Genomic DNA, 19,735 nt, shown 5'->3' on the forward strand with positions numbered 1-19,735 from the left:
GTGAAAACCCCACTTGCTTTCCCTTGAAACTTCCCAAATAACATACTGCATATAGTCACAGAGATTCAATACCTTTTGTCTTTCAGCCATGTGAAGAGGAGCATGCCTTCCTAGTGAAATTCAAAATCACTGTCCTTCAGGACAGGACTGGAGGTAGCTCACACTTCCCAGCCTCCTGGGGTGCCAGCACTGGCCACAGCCTTGCCTCACCTGAGGGAGCAGGTGCCTGGCATGTCTTGCTCATGGACAATTGCAGGAGCACTAGGTCCTGCCAGAGCTCTTATCTCCAGGTATTTTGGGGCACTCTCAGGAAAATCCCAAGCAAGAAACATCCTCAAAGCAACCTGTATGTAAATGCTTTCTTTTCTAAGTGGGCTCCTTTAATGTCCTGTTAACTATTATGCAAGGTGCCTGGGGGAAACACATTCAGCAGTTAACCACACAGAATTGGCAGGTCAGTAAAAGGCTGACTGCAAACACTTAGAAAAATAAAAAGAGTATACTTTGGTCTAGTTCTCTTCTTCCTGAGCCCAGTGAAGAGTGTTTCTGTATCGACCACAGCAACAGCAGTAGGTCCATAGAGCATTTTTGAAAATACTGCTGCCATTCTTTAAATGACCAAGTGGTTAAAAGCTACAGCAGAGGTACACCTAGGAAAAAGGTTAGGAGAAAACTCTAAGGAAAATGAATAATTTCTTGTTCAGCCTTAATCAGCATGGCTTCTGCATTGCACTTTCTTACTAGCCTAGCCTATGGTTAGTATATATACCCTGCCTCTTCTTTCTAATTTGAACAGTTTGTGATCATTCTGAGTCCTGTATTACAAGAAATAAAAACCAGGTGTGCATAGAGAGATATGCAGGTGAATAAGATGTGGATTTAGTCTTCTTTTTATAGCCTGGCAAAAGTGATCAGGATACAATTAATTTGAACTACTGCTTGGCTCATCTGTAAGAACAAGGCACTGACAGGGAGCACAGTGAGAGCTCTCATGGTCTGCTCCAGACTTCTATATGCCAGATGCAGTGAGGCCAGCCTGAACAGCAGCCTGCTGACTACTGCGTCCTGTGTGTGGAATCACAGAGCATCATCAGGAAAGTGTTCAATTATAAAATATAAAGCAGGGCAAAAAACATTCCTGTATGTGCCATAAGATAGAAATTGTGCATATCTATGAGCCCTTTTGCACTGAATGCAATACTAATTTAAAGGTCATAGGTCTATATATGTTCCCAGATCAAAAGAAAAAGGTGTAGCACATGTAGTTCTAGATTTAAAGATGGGAGGAAAAAATGTTGTAACTATCCTTGAAAAGAACATCCTAAGTGAAAAACACTACAATAATGTTATACCCAAAGAACTGCAAAAAAAATTCTGAAAAAACCCAAACATAAAAAAACCCATCGGTAAATTTAAGTGTCTGTTACTTTATCATTATTACGTAAAACACACAGTATTTGCATATCCAGATCTGACAAAGTTGATTTTAAACACTTTAATTTAAAAATTACTTTCTCCTTGTGATGTGAAACACCCTAACTCATGAGGCTATTAAATAAGTTATATCACATTTGTTATTTATTTACACATGCTGAATTTAGTGAAATAGGAAAGAAAGATTCTGGGTCTTTTTGGCTGTTTCGTGTGAGTCTCAGTAAATGCATGATGACTCCTGACTTTCCCGTAATGTACAACCCAGCATCCATTACTGTTTGTGAGATATGTGGCTTGTTCTTCCTGTCTTAAACACAACCATACTGGTACAAAGGCAAGCGTACTTGCCAAAATGCTGTCTCTTCTGCTGCGCCCACAAAATCCTATATTGACATCTGTGTATTGTCATTTGGATCCAAATGGAGATTTAGTGGGGTCATTGCTCTGTTTGTAAATGCCACAGATTCACACACATGCAAAAAAAGGGCTTGATGTGTTTATTTCTCCTTCTTTTGAAATAATATTTTATTACGTTCTTAAAAATGTTCCAAAACAGTTCATCTCCTAATCCATATGCTGTGTGAGTAGCACTTCTGTAAAAAGAGAATAATGTGTGAAATTTGGACTGTTCTGTAGACAAACAGCTCTGAGACACAATTGGCGCTAGGAGCCAGAGAGCAAACCTAAGTAAAGGAGAGATTGTGCTAAAGGCTTGGGCTCATTCCTGCTTTTAACTGATGGCAGTATGGACGAATAACATTTTTCTCCAGGGCATATTCTAACTGCATACAACAAATACGCATTGAATTCTACCCCTCATCAGCTAACCAATGTTACCAGCTTGTAAAAACACAACAATTATTAGCCGATTTAGAAATATCCTCATGGTAATTTCATTTCACTTATTATGCCTAATGGATAGCTAGATATTTGCATGAAGTGTGTGTGGCTTTTTGCCTGAATTGTTAATCAAGTGATTAAGTGGTAAGTTAAAGTAGTGTATCCAGATGACATTAATGCTGTTCCAGTCCTGCACGCCTCCTGAACCAGTCACAGCAAATTATCTATATCTTAAACATACTTCTCTCCTAAGCTACTCATCTGCAAATCAAAGCAGCATTGGTATAGGCAATCTATCATGCTAGGCACCTTTCTTTACCACTGGCTTTTATACTGGTCTGATTACAACAGCTGGTTTCTTTTGTAGAAGTGGATGCAACGATGCCCACCGCCTATGACCACAGATACAGCCAACACCTTCAGGCAGAAGAGCTTCTTTGGCTCAAGACTGAAATGTATGTAGTAAGCTTCAACATGTGCCAGCAGCTTCCATCCTTCCAGTGCCTTCACTTACGGTAGTAGTGGATGACTTGAGCTGTCTGAGCCCTGGTCCGGCCCTTCTATACCCGTGTTTAAACTTTTGGCATTCCTGTTAACTAGCATTGTCATGTGTGTGGTCACATACATTGGTGCATTTGACTAACCAGCATGAGTTAGTGCCTGGCTCCAGGGCAAGCCGGTAAGGGTGGATGGACCATGGGATGAGGCATTGCCCCGACGCTCAGTGTACGGTACAGCAGGCCCACAAAAAGCTGCGTGTCCCTCAGCTGGGAGGTGAGTGTGGCCTTCATAGCACCCTGAGGCTGCGGCCCTTCCGGGCAAGCGAAGCGAGGTCCTCGGCCCACGGTTGAGTCGCCTGAGGGGGGCAGGTAGGGGCGCCCATTGGGCTGAGGAGGGGGAGGCCGTTGGGCTGAGGGGAGACGGGGGATTTGACCGGGCGGCGGGCTGAGGAGGGGGCCGGCGGAGGGAGCCGTGATGAGGGGAGCGGGCCGTCCCCGGCGGACGCCGGGAGGGCGGGAGGAGGGAGGGAGGGAAGGAGCGGGAGAGTCGGGAGAGCGGAGCAGGAGCTGCCTCAAATGCTTGAAATAATTCCGCTTCCGTTCAAAGCCGGGAGCAGCCTCCCACGGCATCGGGGCCTCGGACCCGTCTCTTCCATCCCCGAGCACCGGCTGGGCCATCATGGCAACCTCCCCTCAGAAGTCCCCTTCTTCCCCCAAGTCCCCCACCCCTAAATCTCCCCAGTCCAGAAAGAAAGATGACTCCTTTCTCGGCAAGCTCGGAGGCACGCTGGCGAGGAGGAAAAAAGCCAAAGAAGGTAAAAATTACAGGTTTGCACGTTTCCTGGGAGTTACCTTAAAATGGGGGGGGGGGGGGGGGGAGGGAGGAGACAGGGGGAGAGGGAAAAGGCTCTGGGGAGCGGGAGGAAGGGGCTGACTGGGGAAGGACGCGTGAAGCGGGGTGGGCAGGCGAGCGGCGAGGGAGGAGCGCGTCGTTTCCCTGCGGCTTCGCCGGCTGCGGGCGGGGGCCGCGGCGCTGCTCCCCGGTGTCGCTCCGCGGTGCCAGCACGTCACGGCGGGGAAATGCGGGAGACCCCTCGCCCGACCACCCTCGCCACAGCTTCCGCTGCCGCTGCTGAGCCCCCCGCGCCGGGGCGGGCTGTGCGCTGCGGCCGAGGCGGGCCCGCGGCACTGCGGGCCGGGAAGCGGTGGGGCGGGTGAGCGGTGTCCCCCGTGTGGAGTCAGTGCTGAGTTCGTACTGCCCGACGCGGCTGGGACAGGATGGGCTGGAGAAGGGTGGTGGTTCACCGCCGAGGCTGAAGCGCTTCGGCGGCCTGCGGTCTCGTCAGGCCTGCGGGCCCCAGTGCCTCGCAGCGCCGCGGAGCTGGGGAGAGCCCGCGGTTTGTCCTCGGCCGCGCCTAGCAGCCGGTCTGGAGCACTTGTCTTCTAAATTGTGGTGCAAAGCCCCCAAATCTTGATGCTCAGATCTTCTTTGACTCATAATGTGTTGCTTTGTATTGGCCTACAGTATGGTCAGTAAACACTGCTCTGAGAAACTAGTGTGATGCACAAGACTGATGTAATGTTTGTAACAGGAATCGATCCTCAGGCTTAAAACATAGTTATTCTTGTACTAAGCAAAAGACTTCTGCCTCATGTCAGTGGACCTTTGGAGAACACTAAGCACATACAACAGTGTGTTTCTTTGTCCATGCATGTGAATTAATATCCACTCTGCATGGAATTTGCCTATTTAAAATCCCATGAGGCAGAGAATTGGAATTTAACCTCACTCACCCATCATTTCCCAGCTGATGTTAATTTAAATATGATGCAAAGAGAGCCAAAGTAATAGTCACTTCAAAGTGTTCATTGCTTGCAAGTGTGAAGAAGGGGTTTATGCTTGGCAGACTCTTGCTTTTCATATATTTATACATGGGTAATGAAACCAGGCACAGTATTTCAGAGTAGTACCAGCGCTGTGGACAAGGATGATCTGACTTTGGCGAGTACAGCCCTCATTCTGTAACTGTCACATCATCTTTCTGAGATGCATGGTCTTGCTTTTCAATTAAAATACATGTTACACCATTGTGCCCACATTATTTGGCTTTTCCTGGTCATTGCAGATGGGCCAGAAGTTGATGAAATAGTAAATAATGGCAAACTAAACTGCTTTCTCACTTTGTTATATTATTCTGTTAGGGTACTCATGAATATTAGCAGCATTGAAAGGGCAATGGTTGTCTGTGGTGACTATATGATAGGTGTATTCACAAATATTTAATTTTGCCTATTTGTAGTTTTAGTATGCCCAGTGTCATTTTTAAACTGTGCTGTTTTCCTCAGTGACAGATGTTAAGTTACAAATCTCCAGGAAACTGTTAAAGTAACAGTTACTTTTATCCAAAATTTTGTAATCTTTCAAAAAGCTGTATTCTGTGAAATAATATTTCTTCTTGTTACTTCCATATCTGTATTTATCAACTACCACCTGTACCTGCCATTTCATTGTCTCATCATGTTGATATTTACCCTTTTGAAATTTTGGAACAACATTAGTGTTGTCCTGGTCCTTTGTGTTTCCCAATTTTCTAAAGTCTATTTAGAAATGACAGTAGTTTGGTTTGGAGATTTTTAATTTTAATTTTTTTTTTTTAACTTTGTAACAAGTTTGTTATATGCTGATGGAAGAAAAAGTATTTTATTCAATTCACCTTAACATCCTTCTGCATGTGTTTGTCACATTTTTTTAGTGGAAGCACATACAGAGGTTAGGGTTATGGTTTCTCTAGTGAGAAAATGATGAGATAATCCTAGAATATTTGATGACCTATGTACAACTGAACTGTTGCATGCCAGAATTAGTTGTAGTTTAAAGTAAGATTCCATCCCTTCCATTCCTGAAAAGCATTCAAAGACTGGCCCACCCCATTTATGCTGCTGGAAGATTCCAGCCCTGATCTAGCAGGAGTTAATGTGCATGCTGACCTCATTGTATTAGCAAAACCCAACCACAAATTAAATTAAATTGTAAGGTCCATAGAGTAGTCTGCATTGTGTCTTAAACTTATCTTTATACAAGTGCAAGGAGAGAACAGAATGACATCTTTTTTTAGATGTAGGGGGGTGTGTTGTGTTATCTGATGAATTCTTCATGGTGGGTTCGCTAAGGTCATGCGTGATTATCCTCCTTGAATTTTCCTGGCCTGGCAATTATAGACACAGAAATGTCACTCCTCCTAATAGCTTACCTTAGTGGGGAATCTTAAGAATTGGCCTCTGACATACTAATAAATCTGACACGTGGGAACAGAGAGCAAAGTTCAGAACTGCTTAAATTGCATAGGAGCAGATGTGAAGCAGCTTGGACCCATGAATTTGGTAGAGAACAATTGTACAGGCTCAGTCAGTTTTCCAGTTGATATGACATCAATTTCAGTAATTTGACTGCACTTGTGCCTGGTTTATTTGGTGTTGATGGGCAAGAGGAGGAATGAATTTTCTTTTAGCTTCCACTTAGGGTACTTTTTCTTTTGTTTGTCTTGTTTTGTTTTAATTTTGATATGCGAGGTCACAGTAGGCTGTATTTGTATGCCTAAGGAAGAGTATGTTAACAGTGTAAAATATTATAGATTCTGCTACTTTTTGATAATAACCTTACCTTTGTCAATCTTTGCTTTGTTGCCATCTTGCATTTCACAGAATAAGATGAAATTGCTACAAATGAAAAACACAAATTAAGAATAAGTGTAGGGTTATGAGAGCTTTTCAGGTGTTTTAAGTAAAATTCTTGTTTTTTCTGGAATCCATGACTAAAAGGTTTGCTGTGTGACTCACCGAGACGTCATTCCTTGGTCTGGCTAGGGGCATTTGACTCTGAAAGAAATGTATTTCTTGGTATACAAGAAGTGTTCTGCTGAATTTTAATTGACATTCTTGAATAGTTTTCTTTGGACCTGGTTCTGTAATTTCTTTTTGAGTAATGCACTACTGGGGCAAAGGGCTATTTTTTCATGCCAGTAGACTTTCTTGCTTGTCTGTTTCTCACATGAGAGGTTCTAGACTAGCTTAAATGCATTGCAGGCTTTTTCTTTTCTACTGCTCTACCTGATGCTGTATTTAAAATGCAGACAAAGCTGAAAGTAGAACTGATACATGTCTTACCCCTGTGTTTGCTAATACGTAGTGCAAACAATGAAAATGGGCCACTGAACGCTAATTTCATACTGGTGCTTTGAAGAGAGTGTATAGTGTGTTCTATGGAAAGGAAATGGCACAGGGAGGGCTTCATAGTCACTGTTACATCAGTACTTTAGAGTTCCTCTCTTTACCTGCAGTGTATCTAGGCCTTCTTGTGCCATCAGAATCAGTGAACAGCTGGTTTTGATGTCTGACATAACATGCTTTACCTCCAACCTCTGCCCATAGTGACTGAAATGTGCTTGCAATCTTTCCTCTGTATCCTGTATTGCTTATTATCATGTCCTGCCACAGGCACATCATAGGCAGCTGCATAAGCTGTTGCTGAACAAAACCTGTTAATACTACCACTGAAATAATTATTGCCTTGGAGCAAGTTCTGTTCAGTAGATAAAATACTTCTGTTAAGTGGAGGAACATGGAAAGTGAAAAGAAAAAGAAGGGGAAGGCTCACAGGCTTCGTTTGTTGTCATTTCATTGCTGTGAGCCTTCTGAGCATATCTACAGTGTATTAAAAGAAAATAAACTACCCAAGCCATGCTGCACTGGGTTTGTGCAGGTGGAAGAGTAACTACTGTAGCCTTTGATAGCTTTTGGATCTTTCTCCCTGCCTCTGTCTTCTCTTTTGACAAGTGTTGCTCTCTGCAATAATCAGAAACTGATAAGCACTGTTAGCTGTTATCTCTAAGACATGGTTAAGGATGTGTTGTTGTTCGTATGTGGCTAAACAGAGGGTCCGTGCTAGGCACTGTACTTTCACAAACAGTGTGAAGAGTCCCTGCATGCAATAACTGCAACCTAGACCTCTTTATCTGTACATCTTGCATACTTTTCTGGATTTTTCCTTCTCTAATCTGCATTTTAACATTATTTCCAGCATCTCGGTTTTGGTAGAACTCATGATCTCATTTGGAATTTTAGCTAGTGCATTTTCTCTAGGGTTTTAGTTTAAAGAGGCTTTTTCTTCTTTTTTTCTTTTCAGATTATTGAGTCTATATCCAAGGGAATCCTGTCGTGGTAGAGCTGAGCGTATCAGTTTCTGGTTTATGCAAATGTCTCCTAGCATGTGCAAAACATACATGGAGGAGTTAGCTCATATAGGATTGTAAAACATAGGATACGTAAAATGCACTGGCAGTGTTGAAATGAACACAAAACACAGCACTGTCAAACTCTTCTCTGCCAAAGAGGAGGCAAAGGCAGCTGTGGTGGTGTCTCACTGGAGGCAGGAGGACCCATGCATGCTGTAGGGGATGTGTGTGAAGAGGACATAGAGCAAGGTCCTCCTGCCTGTTCCCACAGGAGCACTGTTCAGTTGTTAAATACATCTGGTTGCTTTTGAACTAACCGAAGTGACAATTATTATTTTCTCTCTGTGCATGTTAAGTTCTGAAACCTATTGCGATACAATGTTTTGGATGCCAAAAATATTTTTTAAGGGGGGGATGGGGCTAAAAGTGGGTCTGGGTGGATTCTAGATGAAAAACAAAGTGGCTGCAGTGGCCCACATAGGAATGAATCATGTAGGCCATCAGAGACATTTCACATTCAGAAATCATGAAATAGCCATCATGAAGTCCATACCTATTTAAGGAAGCTTATACCAAGGGAAAAAATTCTGTTGTTTTGCCTTTCCCTATTTGTATTGTTAAGTATGCATTTCTGCCAGGGGCCGGGACTCTGGGCTTTGAACTGTGGTTCTGACCCAATATGGTCATTAATTCTGTTGTTCTCTTGACTACCTGCATGTGGGTATGGAGCCAGTGAAAGCTGTTTTTGCGTTTGACTTCCTAAAGCAGCCTTAAATTGCGTGGGCAAGTCAGCTGCTGAAGAAGTGTGCCTTTTATTTCCTGCGTTCTTTCCATTTGAGCAGTTTCTTCATTGTTTGAGCCTATAGGTTTCATACAGGATAAAACTGGACATGCATGAAATGGGTTAAAGAAAGGAGGGTGGTGAAGAGGAGCAGAGCAAGGCTCTGGCTGCAGAAAGTGGTTGCTCTCTGAGGTGCTGCTGGGCTAGGAGGAGGGACTAGGCTGGAGGGCAGGGGTAGGGAGGATGGTTGTCCCTAAGGCAGTTTCCATCTTTTCCTCTCCTCTCCAGCAGCAGCTGCTCCCCTCTCCTTGTGCTGCATTGGTCATAGTGGTCACTGCTGAGCTCTTCAGGGTTCTGTGAGCTGACATGGATGAAGGTGCTTGACGGTTTGGCAGGGGTGGTGGCCACAAGCTGCCAGTTGGATTGCGCTGTCACAGAGACTTGACAAGGTTGGGTTCCAGAGTTACTGAATAGATATGGTTGGAAGGAACCTCTGGAGATCATCTAATGATTCAGTTGTCTAATGGTTCAGGATCTCAACTGAGGCAAGTGGACTGGTCTGGCCGATGAAGCTCGTACCTCTGGCCAGTCATGATGGAAGAAACTAAAAAACAGCTAGAGACCAACTTAAACTGATGTACCTTTATTTCAGTTTTGGGTTTTTTGGTTGGTTGTTTTTTTGTTTTTTTTTTTTTTGCATCTCTGGGTTTAAAATACTCTATCCCTGATATTAGACTCATAAAGGCATGCATCCAGTCTTCAGTGTGAAGGTGGATATAACAAAGTGAAGCTGTAGAAGAGAGTAAATATGAAGTTCTTATTTTTACCCTTAGTAAAGTGAGCATGCTGTCAAGAAAGAGGATCTGTGATTTTAGAACTCTTAACATTTCTATTGGCATTTAAGTAATCTGCTCTGAAGGTAGGAGAAGACCAAAAGTCCAAGACTCTGACCAAGAGAGTTCTCACTGGGTTTGATTACTGCTTGTGGGGGTCTACATCTTCTGAAACCCTACAGGTGAAAAGCAGCTTCCCATAAGTACAGGTCTGTGCCTTTGTGCGTCTCTCTTGGACCAGATCTCTGGATATATACTACTTTTTCTTTTCTCTCTTTAATGCCTTCTGCAACTACTAAACCATGACCTCCCTGCGACCAAATAGTTTAACCTGGGCTCTTTGCCTTTCTGCTGAGATTAAGATAAGGACAGTCCAGTTCTTTTTTTACTTCACTGTATCTGAGATCAATTGCTTCCTTTTAATTTAGTCCACAGAGTTCTGCAGTCTTTTTCAGAATGCTGATGTTGCTGAAGGTGAAATCAGCACTTGTAGGGCGCAGTTCTGTGTGAAGTAAACAGAAGAGCAGTGTTTGAGGTTTACCTAAAATATTGTTGCTTTTACATTTGCTGCTTTTGTCCCCTTCCTTTTTCTCCCCACACCAGTTCCTATAAAAATATACTTGTGTGTCTTAGCTAAACTGCAGCCAAAACCAAGAAGAGATGACTCCTGAAAGGACAGTTAACACTGCATTAGGTGGTCAATGTGTTGTGCTGAAAGTAGTGTGATGCCATTTTGCATGAGAGGGTGATCTGGAAGGCAGGATATGTTGCAGTGCTCCACATTTTCACTTACAGCTTTTCCAAATGCAGGGCCAGGGTGGGGCTGAAGGCTTAGCTTGCTCTCTGTGTGTTCCTTGTGCCTTCTGCAGTTGCAGTAGCTGTACTTTTTTGAGTGTGTAGTTGTACTCCAAGCCTTGCTCTTTATAGGTGTCATCATGCGTTTCCTGTTTGGTGTACTAGTACTTGTTAATAGATAACATTACTTGGTTTGGATATCCTTGTCCCTCTTGGGGCTGGGTGTGGATGTGTGTGTTGAGTGTACAAGTGAGTTAATTCACATTGGTGACAAGACTAAAACACAAACAAAAGATGTCTTGGACCAAAAGCAAAATCAGGTCAGCAGCCTTATGTGATTCCTTTGCCTACCATGCAAGTACTCCTTGACAACCTGTGATAGGCCAGAGAAATCCAAGGGCCAGAAAAAAAGAAAACCTCGGATGTGACTGGTCAAGAGTGAGTTGTGTTGGCAGAGCTGTATTAGGAAGATTAGCCACCATCTGTTCACCCAAATCCTGCACCTGGCTCTAGAATGTGCCACTGTTCAACCAAGTGATGACCTTACTCAAAACACAAAGAATTGCAGGATTAAGTAACAAGGCTCTACAGTTTCCCAACTGTTCTGCTTTCCTTTTAGTTTTGTAGTAGTCCCTGTGAAATAATTGCAAGTGGTGCTATAAAACATTCTTGTCATATATGTAGATTTAATGCAGAATTAAAGAGAGCGTATTGGTCATGAGTTAGCAATACTGCTCTTCTCTTAGTCCTTGCACTTCTCTTCCTGACTTCTTGATGTTTGTGTTACACACCACATAGTATACCATGGTTGACAATATTTTACTCATCTTGCATTTCTTAGATCATTATTTTTGCAGACAAAAACACCTGGAATATTTATTTCTGTGAGTCATTCTTGATAGCTGTAGTCATCATTAAGTCCTTTCGTCTTCTCTGATTCCTGCTTAGCATAGAGCTGATTCTGTTCATTTCCCTTCCTATGGAGTGATTGAGTAGTCTATGGCACTGACCCATTGGTGGGTGAAATTAACCTTTATTTGTAGTGAAACCTATGAAATTCCACTTGGAAAAAGGGACTTTATTCAGAGTGGTAGAAGAGGGGGTGCAACAATTGTCAGTGACCACTGCTCCCCTTCAAAAGCTGTGAGCAGAGACTGCAGGGCATGGTAGATTGAGGTGCAGCTGTTCATCTCCAGACTGGTTGAGATTTCCCAGACATAAAAATACAATCTTACACTGCAAAAGCTTTGAAAGCATCAAAAATCCTAAATGCAGCCTACACGGTTCAATTTCCTGAATGTTTCTTCCATATAGGATTCATGTTTTTTTTTTTTAATGGAACATGTGGTCACAAGAAGAAAATTCTGCACCCTGGCTTTGGTATTTGTACTGCAGTCTTGAATCTCTTTTTGCCTGCCTTTGCATGCAGAAGTGCTCTAATTAGAGCTGGCTTCTTGTGCACTACTGCAGCCACCAAAGCCAAGCAATCAATTCAGATGAAGGTGACTAGAAACAGACTGGAGAAAGCGAGTGGCAAAATAATATTTTTCATGCTTTATTTCTGTATTATCCTTTGGAGATAACCAGCTTTTCTACTAGCCATGTTTCTTTAGTCATTTTCATGTGGTGCTTTTCTGTATTCACGTTTACTAAAGCTAGACAAAGATCGATGTTACAGGTGCCATTCCATAGGTGGATTTCCAATGTCGCTCTTTTCAGATAGTTTGCAGGTAATGACTCCTGGTTTCCCTTATGTTAGAACTTAATACTCCAGCTTCTCATGTACTGCAGAGGAAAAATACAAGTTGCTTCTCCTGACCTGGCTGTGGGCTTTCTGGCCGTAGCTTCTAAGAGCTGCACGATGCTGACCTGCCAGTTGTACCTGCAGTTCTTTAGCTCATTATTGATTGTTTCGCTGGAATTACAGACAGTCTAAGCCTTGGGTGTTAGACAGTTACAGGGCTATGGTAGTGATCATCTTTGTGGCTCAGCAAACAAGCAGGCATCATGCTTTTCAAACAGGTAGGCAGGGGTACAGGCAGCCTGGAGAGCACGTGTGCAGCAAGGGTGGATGTTAAGGTTAGAATTTCCCAGACAAGGATGTCTAAATTGCTGTGCCCTACTTATCCAACTGTGAGCTGGATTAATGAAAGGGAGAGTTTTGACAGAGAAGTACTTTGGGTACATTTAGTAGGAGAAGAGATGTTTTCTTTTGTATCTGTACAGGTGGTCCTTTTGAAGCAAGCCAAAATAACCTTCCTCACCTGGGTAACGGCCTGAATAGGTTGGCAGTGTGTGAATCTGTTTTCAGCGTGTTCAAAGAAAAGCTGTAACAGTTTGCCAGTGTACAGTCTTTAAAATTCTTTTTTCTTAAGTTTCTTCTTTAGCCATCGAGTTAGGCTGAGGCCTGATAATTTTTTTTCCTTTAACCGTAGGCAGTTCTAAAGCAGAAAACTATTAATAGTGAAATATTGGCTTAGAAGAACACTAATGCACAGGGGATTCTAGAGCAAATGAGGCAATGCTGTCAATGGTTCAGATTGTTCTTAATTGCAATAATGGCATTATAGGAGCTGCAGTTGCTGTCAGGCACAAAAGAAGATAATGATAATGTCAGAGTGCTCAGAGTAAATGCAGTATAATGTATTGCAGTACTGGATTCAAAAGATGATATGCCTAACTTGTCGTCAGAGTGGATGAAGAAGAAGAATGGTAAAAGGCCAGAACAGGTTTTGTTGTAACTAAGTCATTTATGGGTTTGGGTTTTGTGGGTTATTTTTTGTCGCCTATGCTTTCAGGCTTTAGAAGAAATGTCGGGTCTCATGTGTTTAAATGAATGTGTATTAATTTTACTGGAGGGTGTGATCACATCTGTCCTCCCCACTTGGAATAGAGAAAATCACCCTTGCTTTTAGAAGGAAAGGAAATATGTATTGTATTCTCATACCCTCAACCTATTAGATATTGATCTTGTTAGAATAAAAGAATATGAATATGGTAGATTTGGCATAGATTTGACCCAGTAGCCTCTGGAAATACATCCAGATCTATTTGATGCATGTGATCCCTGTTTTATAATGAGACACGCACAAAAAAATCAGCTCTGAGTTTTGGGAATGCTTCAAAGCTGGATTTAAATTTTATGGCTAGAGACCAAATCTGAACTGTAGCACTTGTAAACATTTTTAAGGCTGTATGCTGTACTCTCAAATTCATTACTGCAGAGGAAGAGATTTTATTGGTTTACTACAAAATAAAACATGCAGTGAAGCAGCTCATGGTTTCCAATTCTTGTCACTGCTTTGTTATAATTCTCAATTACAGGTAAGAACAGAAAATAAAGTGGAAAATAGTGGTGGTGTTCCTCATTATACCACGAGTGTTCAAAGTGACTTAGTGCCTTGCATACTTCCTAAAAACTCATTGCAGTGGTGCATTAGATTGGAAAAAAATAATCAACATCCAGTTGATTTGCATCTTTATTATTTTGTTCATGTTTAACTGACTCGAAACAGTTACTCACAAATGAAGCAATTTATATAGAATCCAAATAAATACGTTTTAGGAGTTTTCACGTGCACCGAATGCCAGTATGTAAATACAGATTTTCCTGGATAGAAGGGTGCAGGTACTCTACAGGGCACAAGGTGGCTCCAGTTGACGAAGAAAGTTGGCGTGAGTCGAGTAAAGTGCCAGGAATTGGTTCGCAAGGAGCAGCTAGAAGTGTGTCAGGATGGAGCTCAGTCTTTCGCTGTACTGCAGGTTTGGTATTTTGAATATCAGCCGAATCTTAGTGGGTCTTTGGAAGAAGGTTGTGTCTAATCTTACAGTTGGACTAGTAAATTTAGGTTGCATTTTGTGTCTTATTTCATTCTTGAAGGAATTATCCCAGTGGACTTTATTATATGTTCTGAGTTGCTTGTGTCCAAGTTAAAGGTGCAGAACAGCATTCCCAGGGTGAGCTGTGAAGAAAACAGAGTCGGTGTGTACAATAAGAGCAGAAATGTAATGTAAGCCAGGCAGAGGATAAAATGGCAATTCAGAGGTTCATGAGAAAAATTTTAATGACTTGCTTGATAAAAACCTTAATGAGTGGAGGAGAAAGCAAACTAAGTTGATGAGAAAATCCCATATTATGACTAAACTTAATAAAAAATAATTTGTCTGTTGTTGGTCTTGGAGTCCGTAACAACATCATTTTTAATTTCAGAGTCTTAGAAGTGAATTACTTATCCATTTCTATTTCCAGCATAATAATAGTTGCTAATAGTCAGCCATTACACAGAACACCTTCATCTGAGTGTTTCTAAACACCTGAGAATTTTGAGTGAGGACAGAAAAGGAGAAATGTTTGTTCTATCCATATCATCTGCCTGGGCAACTGAGGCTGAGAAAGGCAAATTGAGCTGATTTACTCATGTGATCTTATTCAGGGTAAGAAGTGGAAATTAGCAGTGGTCTCCTAATTTCAGCATTTAGTCTTGCTCCATTAGACAGCAGTTTGTGCCAGTCACAGTTTTTATTGTTTGTTTTTTTTTTTTAACTCTCTGTTTCATGTCTTGATATGGTTTGGATTTTCACATGAAACTGAACTTTTAACTTTTTTGGTTCTGTTTGGGTTTTTTAAAACCATCTTCCTTTTTTGTTTCTGTGAAATAGGAAGAAGTTTTGTGGGGTTCGCATTTTTTAATTTGCTTTACATACTGTTGCAGCAGGCATTATATTAGGTTAACATGTGAAGAAATAGCATTTCTTGATGTTATCTTTGCCTCTGAGGAGGATTTGGTTAAGAGGTTTTAAGCTGTTCTATTAAATAAGAATTTTCTCAAAGTAATGTCAGGTGTTAAAACAAATCCATAAATCTAACTTTGCCACATTATTTATTTTAAGTCTTGAAACTTACAATTTTCCTCTCTAACACTTAATGTTAAATACAGCAAAACGGATTCAGTACAAGTCCTATGTAGAGCTAATATTAAAAATAGAATAGTATAAAGCACCATTTTGACTTAGATTCTCTGTATTTTTTCAGTTTTACAAATGGATTTTATGAAAAGTTAACTGTGGGTATGATTGTAATTAGTAACTCCTCATATTAGATCTAATCCCTTTGTTCTTTATTCAGACAGGACGCCCATTAAGGTCAAAGAAAGTTTTGACTGAATAAGGAATACAACAACTGGCTCTAGTTTTAGTACTTATAGGGCCAGATTGTGGGTCACGGCCAGCTTAAAAGTGTACAGCTCCAGTGATTCCAGATCTTGTGCATAATAGGCAGATTCTTCACACTGTTATGACAGTACTTTATTAACATGTCAAATACAGAAGAGAAAAACCTGACAATTTTATGGCGGTTCAGATTCTTATTAGCGAGTCTTAATATTATGTGTTTCTGAGCTGAAATTATGCAAATATGTCTTCAAAATCATTTCCCTGTTTTCATGAGAGAATAAAATAAAAGTAATCAAAAATTGGAATTAAATACTCAAATAGTTTGGCCAGTTAATAAATCTGCAGTTGCAGAATAGAAGGTCTGTGGGCTGGAGCTGGCTCTTAACTTAATGTTAACTTACATTTAATTAGCCAGACCAGATGGAAGCTGGCTAAGCTTTGCATGAAGGCTTGTGGGAAAAAGGCATAATCTTCCATTTTGTCAAAGGAACTAATACCACAGATTAAAGGTCGGTGTTCTTTTCAGAATTTAAAGAGTGGATGCATAGTGGCTGACAGCAAGAAACAGCAAGGGCACTAACAAATTAGCTTAACCCCTAGATGACTAGTAAACCAGCTCCGCTTCATTTGATTCCCCAGTTAAACCATCGGTTTTCAGTTTCAATAATAAATCCCAGAGAGATAAAAATGCCTGTAAATTTTACTCTTTTGTCAGGCAAGTAAAGTTATATGTAGGCACTTATTATGGATAGAGAGATGAAGCTCTGGGAAAGGTTTTCTTACTCAATTGAGTAAAAATTCATGCTGTTCAGATGCTAAGCACTTGGGATCAGTCTAACAAACCGCTTAATTCCATGCTTAACAATAAGCATGCAAGTAGATAAGTCAAGTAGACAAGTCAAGAAAACCGTTCATGTGCTCAAAGAAGTGCATACATGGATCAAGTCAGAGTGCACAGAGCTTAAGGACTAAATCAGGCACATACTATGTTCAGGCTTGAAAATGCAGTAGAAAAAGTGAGGACTGGATCTGCCAGACTGAACCTTATGCCTGACTACAAGAACTTGGAGTTTTAAAAAAGAAAATTAGAGAACTACTTTTTTTTTTTTTTTTTTAAAAAAAGGGGGGTTAGGTTTATGGTAATTGTTTGAGCATTTAAACAGTCTTTGGGGTTACTTCCAAGTGGATTCAGCAAGGTAGCAGAGAGGTTTTTCTGAAGTGGAAAATAATAACTTCCATACCAGGAAAATAAGGCAAAAGTATTGCCATGAAATGTCAAAAGCCACACTACTTGTGCAGAAAGTAAGGTAACCCTGTGCAGTAGGCAATAATTATTGCAACTTTGGTCTGACATCTTTGCATATTTTATTTACAGTGGAAACACTTTGTGCAGAGTAGCTTGGGAAAGAAAGCTGGGAAATAAGCACCTGGTTTTGAATCAGGTTCATGTCTGTGTTCTTATCTGGCAACAGAGAATTCGATATCTGGGGGACTTTACCAGCTGAGATGCAGGCCTCTGCGGAGCTGGTAGGTTTCTTTTGGACACCCAAATATGTGTTTAATCTAGGTGCCTAAACAGCTACTTAAGTTCCCACAATGTCTACTTTGCTGTTTCAATGTATTTTTAAACATTTGAAAACAAACCTTTCAAAGGATTCTGGAGCTTGCTTCTATTTATTTGTAAAACTTTTTTGGTACTATTTTGTTGCATCTAAACTTTCCTGTGGTGGCCAAAAATCCACTACTATTTGATGATTGTATCACTTAAGGAAAATCGTTTGAATGAGATTGAGTCAGTTCTGTCAAAGAGTCAAGTATCTTGCAAATCTGAGTTAATAATCTGTGCTAGCTGACAGTCCCAGGAGAGAGGGCTTGGGAACTGAATGAGCGTGGAAACTGCAACCTGTTTATGATTGCCTTGTGTGGATCGAGAGTCGATATGCTGAGGTGGGGAAATCTGTGCTGCTGTTTGGCATTTTTAGTGTGGTTAAACACTTCAGCCCCACACCTTGCAAGGTGCACAAAGAAATTAATTTTAGAGGGAAACTTTCCTACTGTATTAGCTGAACTGGAGCACGTACGTATTTGGAATCCTACCAAATACTCTGAAAGCTGTATTCACATGTATGTATGTACGTCGATGCTTCTGTTTCTTTTCTCATTTTTTAAGAAATTATATACTGGCGATAGAAGAATAATATTTTTACTAGTCACCGTTTGCTAGACCACTTTTATCTACAGTTACCAAATGGTGGCATTGGAGATACCACAGTTATTTCCCATTTTGAGTTACTGACATATTTCAGATACCACTTGGTGACAAAATATTTGAAGGGAACAGTAAATTTAAAAACAATTGTAGTTGCAAGTGATGGAATTAGCATTTACATATCCCGTGGCTCACTTCAGTCATTGTAAACCCAGAGAAGTATAGGAGTAGGTAATGCACTTTGGGGAGAGGAGTAAGTAGTATGAATGTATTTTTACTTTCCTTGTCAGACAAAGCAAAACACTCTGCATCTAAAACAGCTTCTGTTTTCTGGTAAATACCCACTGCCTCATATGGAGAGTATAGTACAGCCCAGTGGGATTTGCCCCAACAAGTACATTTGAAGAGAACATTTAGGAACAGAGTCATTCATTTACCTTTGATAAGTGTGTCAGTCATTTTTAGGTGGGGATCACGTTCAGTTTTTTAGGGTATGTGTACAAATTCTACTTGCATTAAACTCTGTTACAAAAAACACTGTTGAAATTGGAAGAGTTTGGGAGCTGCCCTTTTTGTGTAAGTACTGTGCAGTATGGAACTTGCCAAAAACTAATGGATTGTTTGCAGGAAATTAGAAGTTAAAAGTACGTGAGTCAGTCTGCTTCAAGGATGAACAGTTTCCACTGAATTTAAGTAATGAATGCCAAGACCTGGAGACAGTACAATCGGCTGCAGCAGTTTTCTTCAGTTGTTTCATGCAGGCACTGTAAAGGATTCTATGTTCAGCAGAGTTCTCCTTGTCTTTTAGTTCATCAGGCTTTAAAAGAGTTAGCATATATTGTTGTTACTGTCATTAAAACCTTTGCAGAAGAAGCAGCAATGCAAGGACTTTTATTTTTGCTTCAAAGCAAGTACTACAGAGTATAGGCTAGAATGTGCAGTTTCCGAGATTTCAGTTGCAGAAAACAGCCATCCACTTTCGTAATGTCAATCTCCAGAAAAAGAGAGCATCGTTGCTTTATTCACAGGTGATGTGTTAGTTTCACACTTTCTTCTCAAAGATACAAAAAAACCTGATGTGTACAAGGATTTTGATACATATATTGAAATATGCCTAACAGATAAGAGAAAAGACAAAGTAATTCTTAATAGTTTTGACTTGTACCACATCCTATATCCAGAGCATATTTGTGCAACACTGCATTTTGCCAGGGTACTAAGCAAATGTAACTCTCTGTAGGAAAATTCAAGAAAAGAATGAGGTGTTCCTGTATATGTACATGGCTCAGGCTTCCTTGAATGCGACTTACTTGCTTGATGTTTGTGTGTGTAAAGAGTAGTTGAGGGCATGCATGGCTTCGTAGATTCTTGATTCTTTGAGCAGCGGAAGTCCTGCTCCCCAGTTTGTACCAATAGTTGAACCTTCAGAATGCTTCTGAGCATTTCTGAGTTGGAGAGAATCGCTGTGCGCACCAGAGCCTTGTGATTTTGGGTTCTTACAGGCAGTGTGATGGGTGGGGAGGGGGGATAATTTGTCTCCATCCATTCATAGTTGCTTGTGACAGTCTCACTGCTGAGCTACAAAGATTGCTATGTGCCTGGAGTTACAGAACTACAGAATGGCTGAGATTGGAAGGAGCCTCTGGAGGTCATCTGGACCAGCACTCCTGCCCAAGTAGGGCCAACTAGAGCCAGCTTAACCACATGGCTTTTAAATATGTCCAAGGACTGGGGCTCTACAGCCTGTATGGGCAATCTGTGCTAGTGCTTGGTCACTCTCATGGTAAAAATGTTTTTCCCGATGGAGATGGAATCTTATGTGTTTTAGGTTGTGCCTGTTTTCTCTGGTCTTATCACTGGGCACCACTGAAAAGAGTCTTGCTCTGCCTTTTTTACAGCCTCCTTTTAGATACTTCTGCACATTAATGAGATCCCCAAGC

The 19,735-nt window shown here is 41.2% G+C and overlaps 1 protein-coding gene across 1 annotated transcript in view; it reads left to right on the forward strand.

Annotated features, from left to right (window-relative positions):
• The first annotated feature begins 3,290 nt into the window (after nucleotides 1-3,290).
• PARVA (parvin alpha) overlaps nucleotides 3,291-19,735 on the forward strand; it is a 60,445-nt gene continuing 44,000 nt past the window's right edge. The window contains exon 1 of the mRNA XM_062620171.1: nucleotides 3,291-3,589. Coding sequence (XP_062476155.1) covers nucleotides 3,454-3,589 — 136 coding nt within the window. The 5' untranslated portion in view covers nucleotides 3,291-3,453. The remainder of the gene's footprint in view (nucleotides 3,590-19,735) is intronic.

Source organism: Pezoporus occidentalis, unplaced genomic scaffold, assembly GCF_034315485.1.
Source record: "Pezoporus occidentalis ecotype Australia unplaced genomic scaffold, CSIRO_AGI_Poc_V1 ctg22, whole genome shotgun sequence".
In the NCBI taxonomy this organism is placed as follows: Eukaryota; Metazoa; Chordata; class Aves; order Psittaciformes; family Psittacidae; genus Pezoporus; species Pezoporus occidentalis.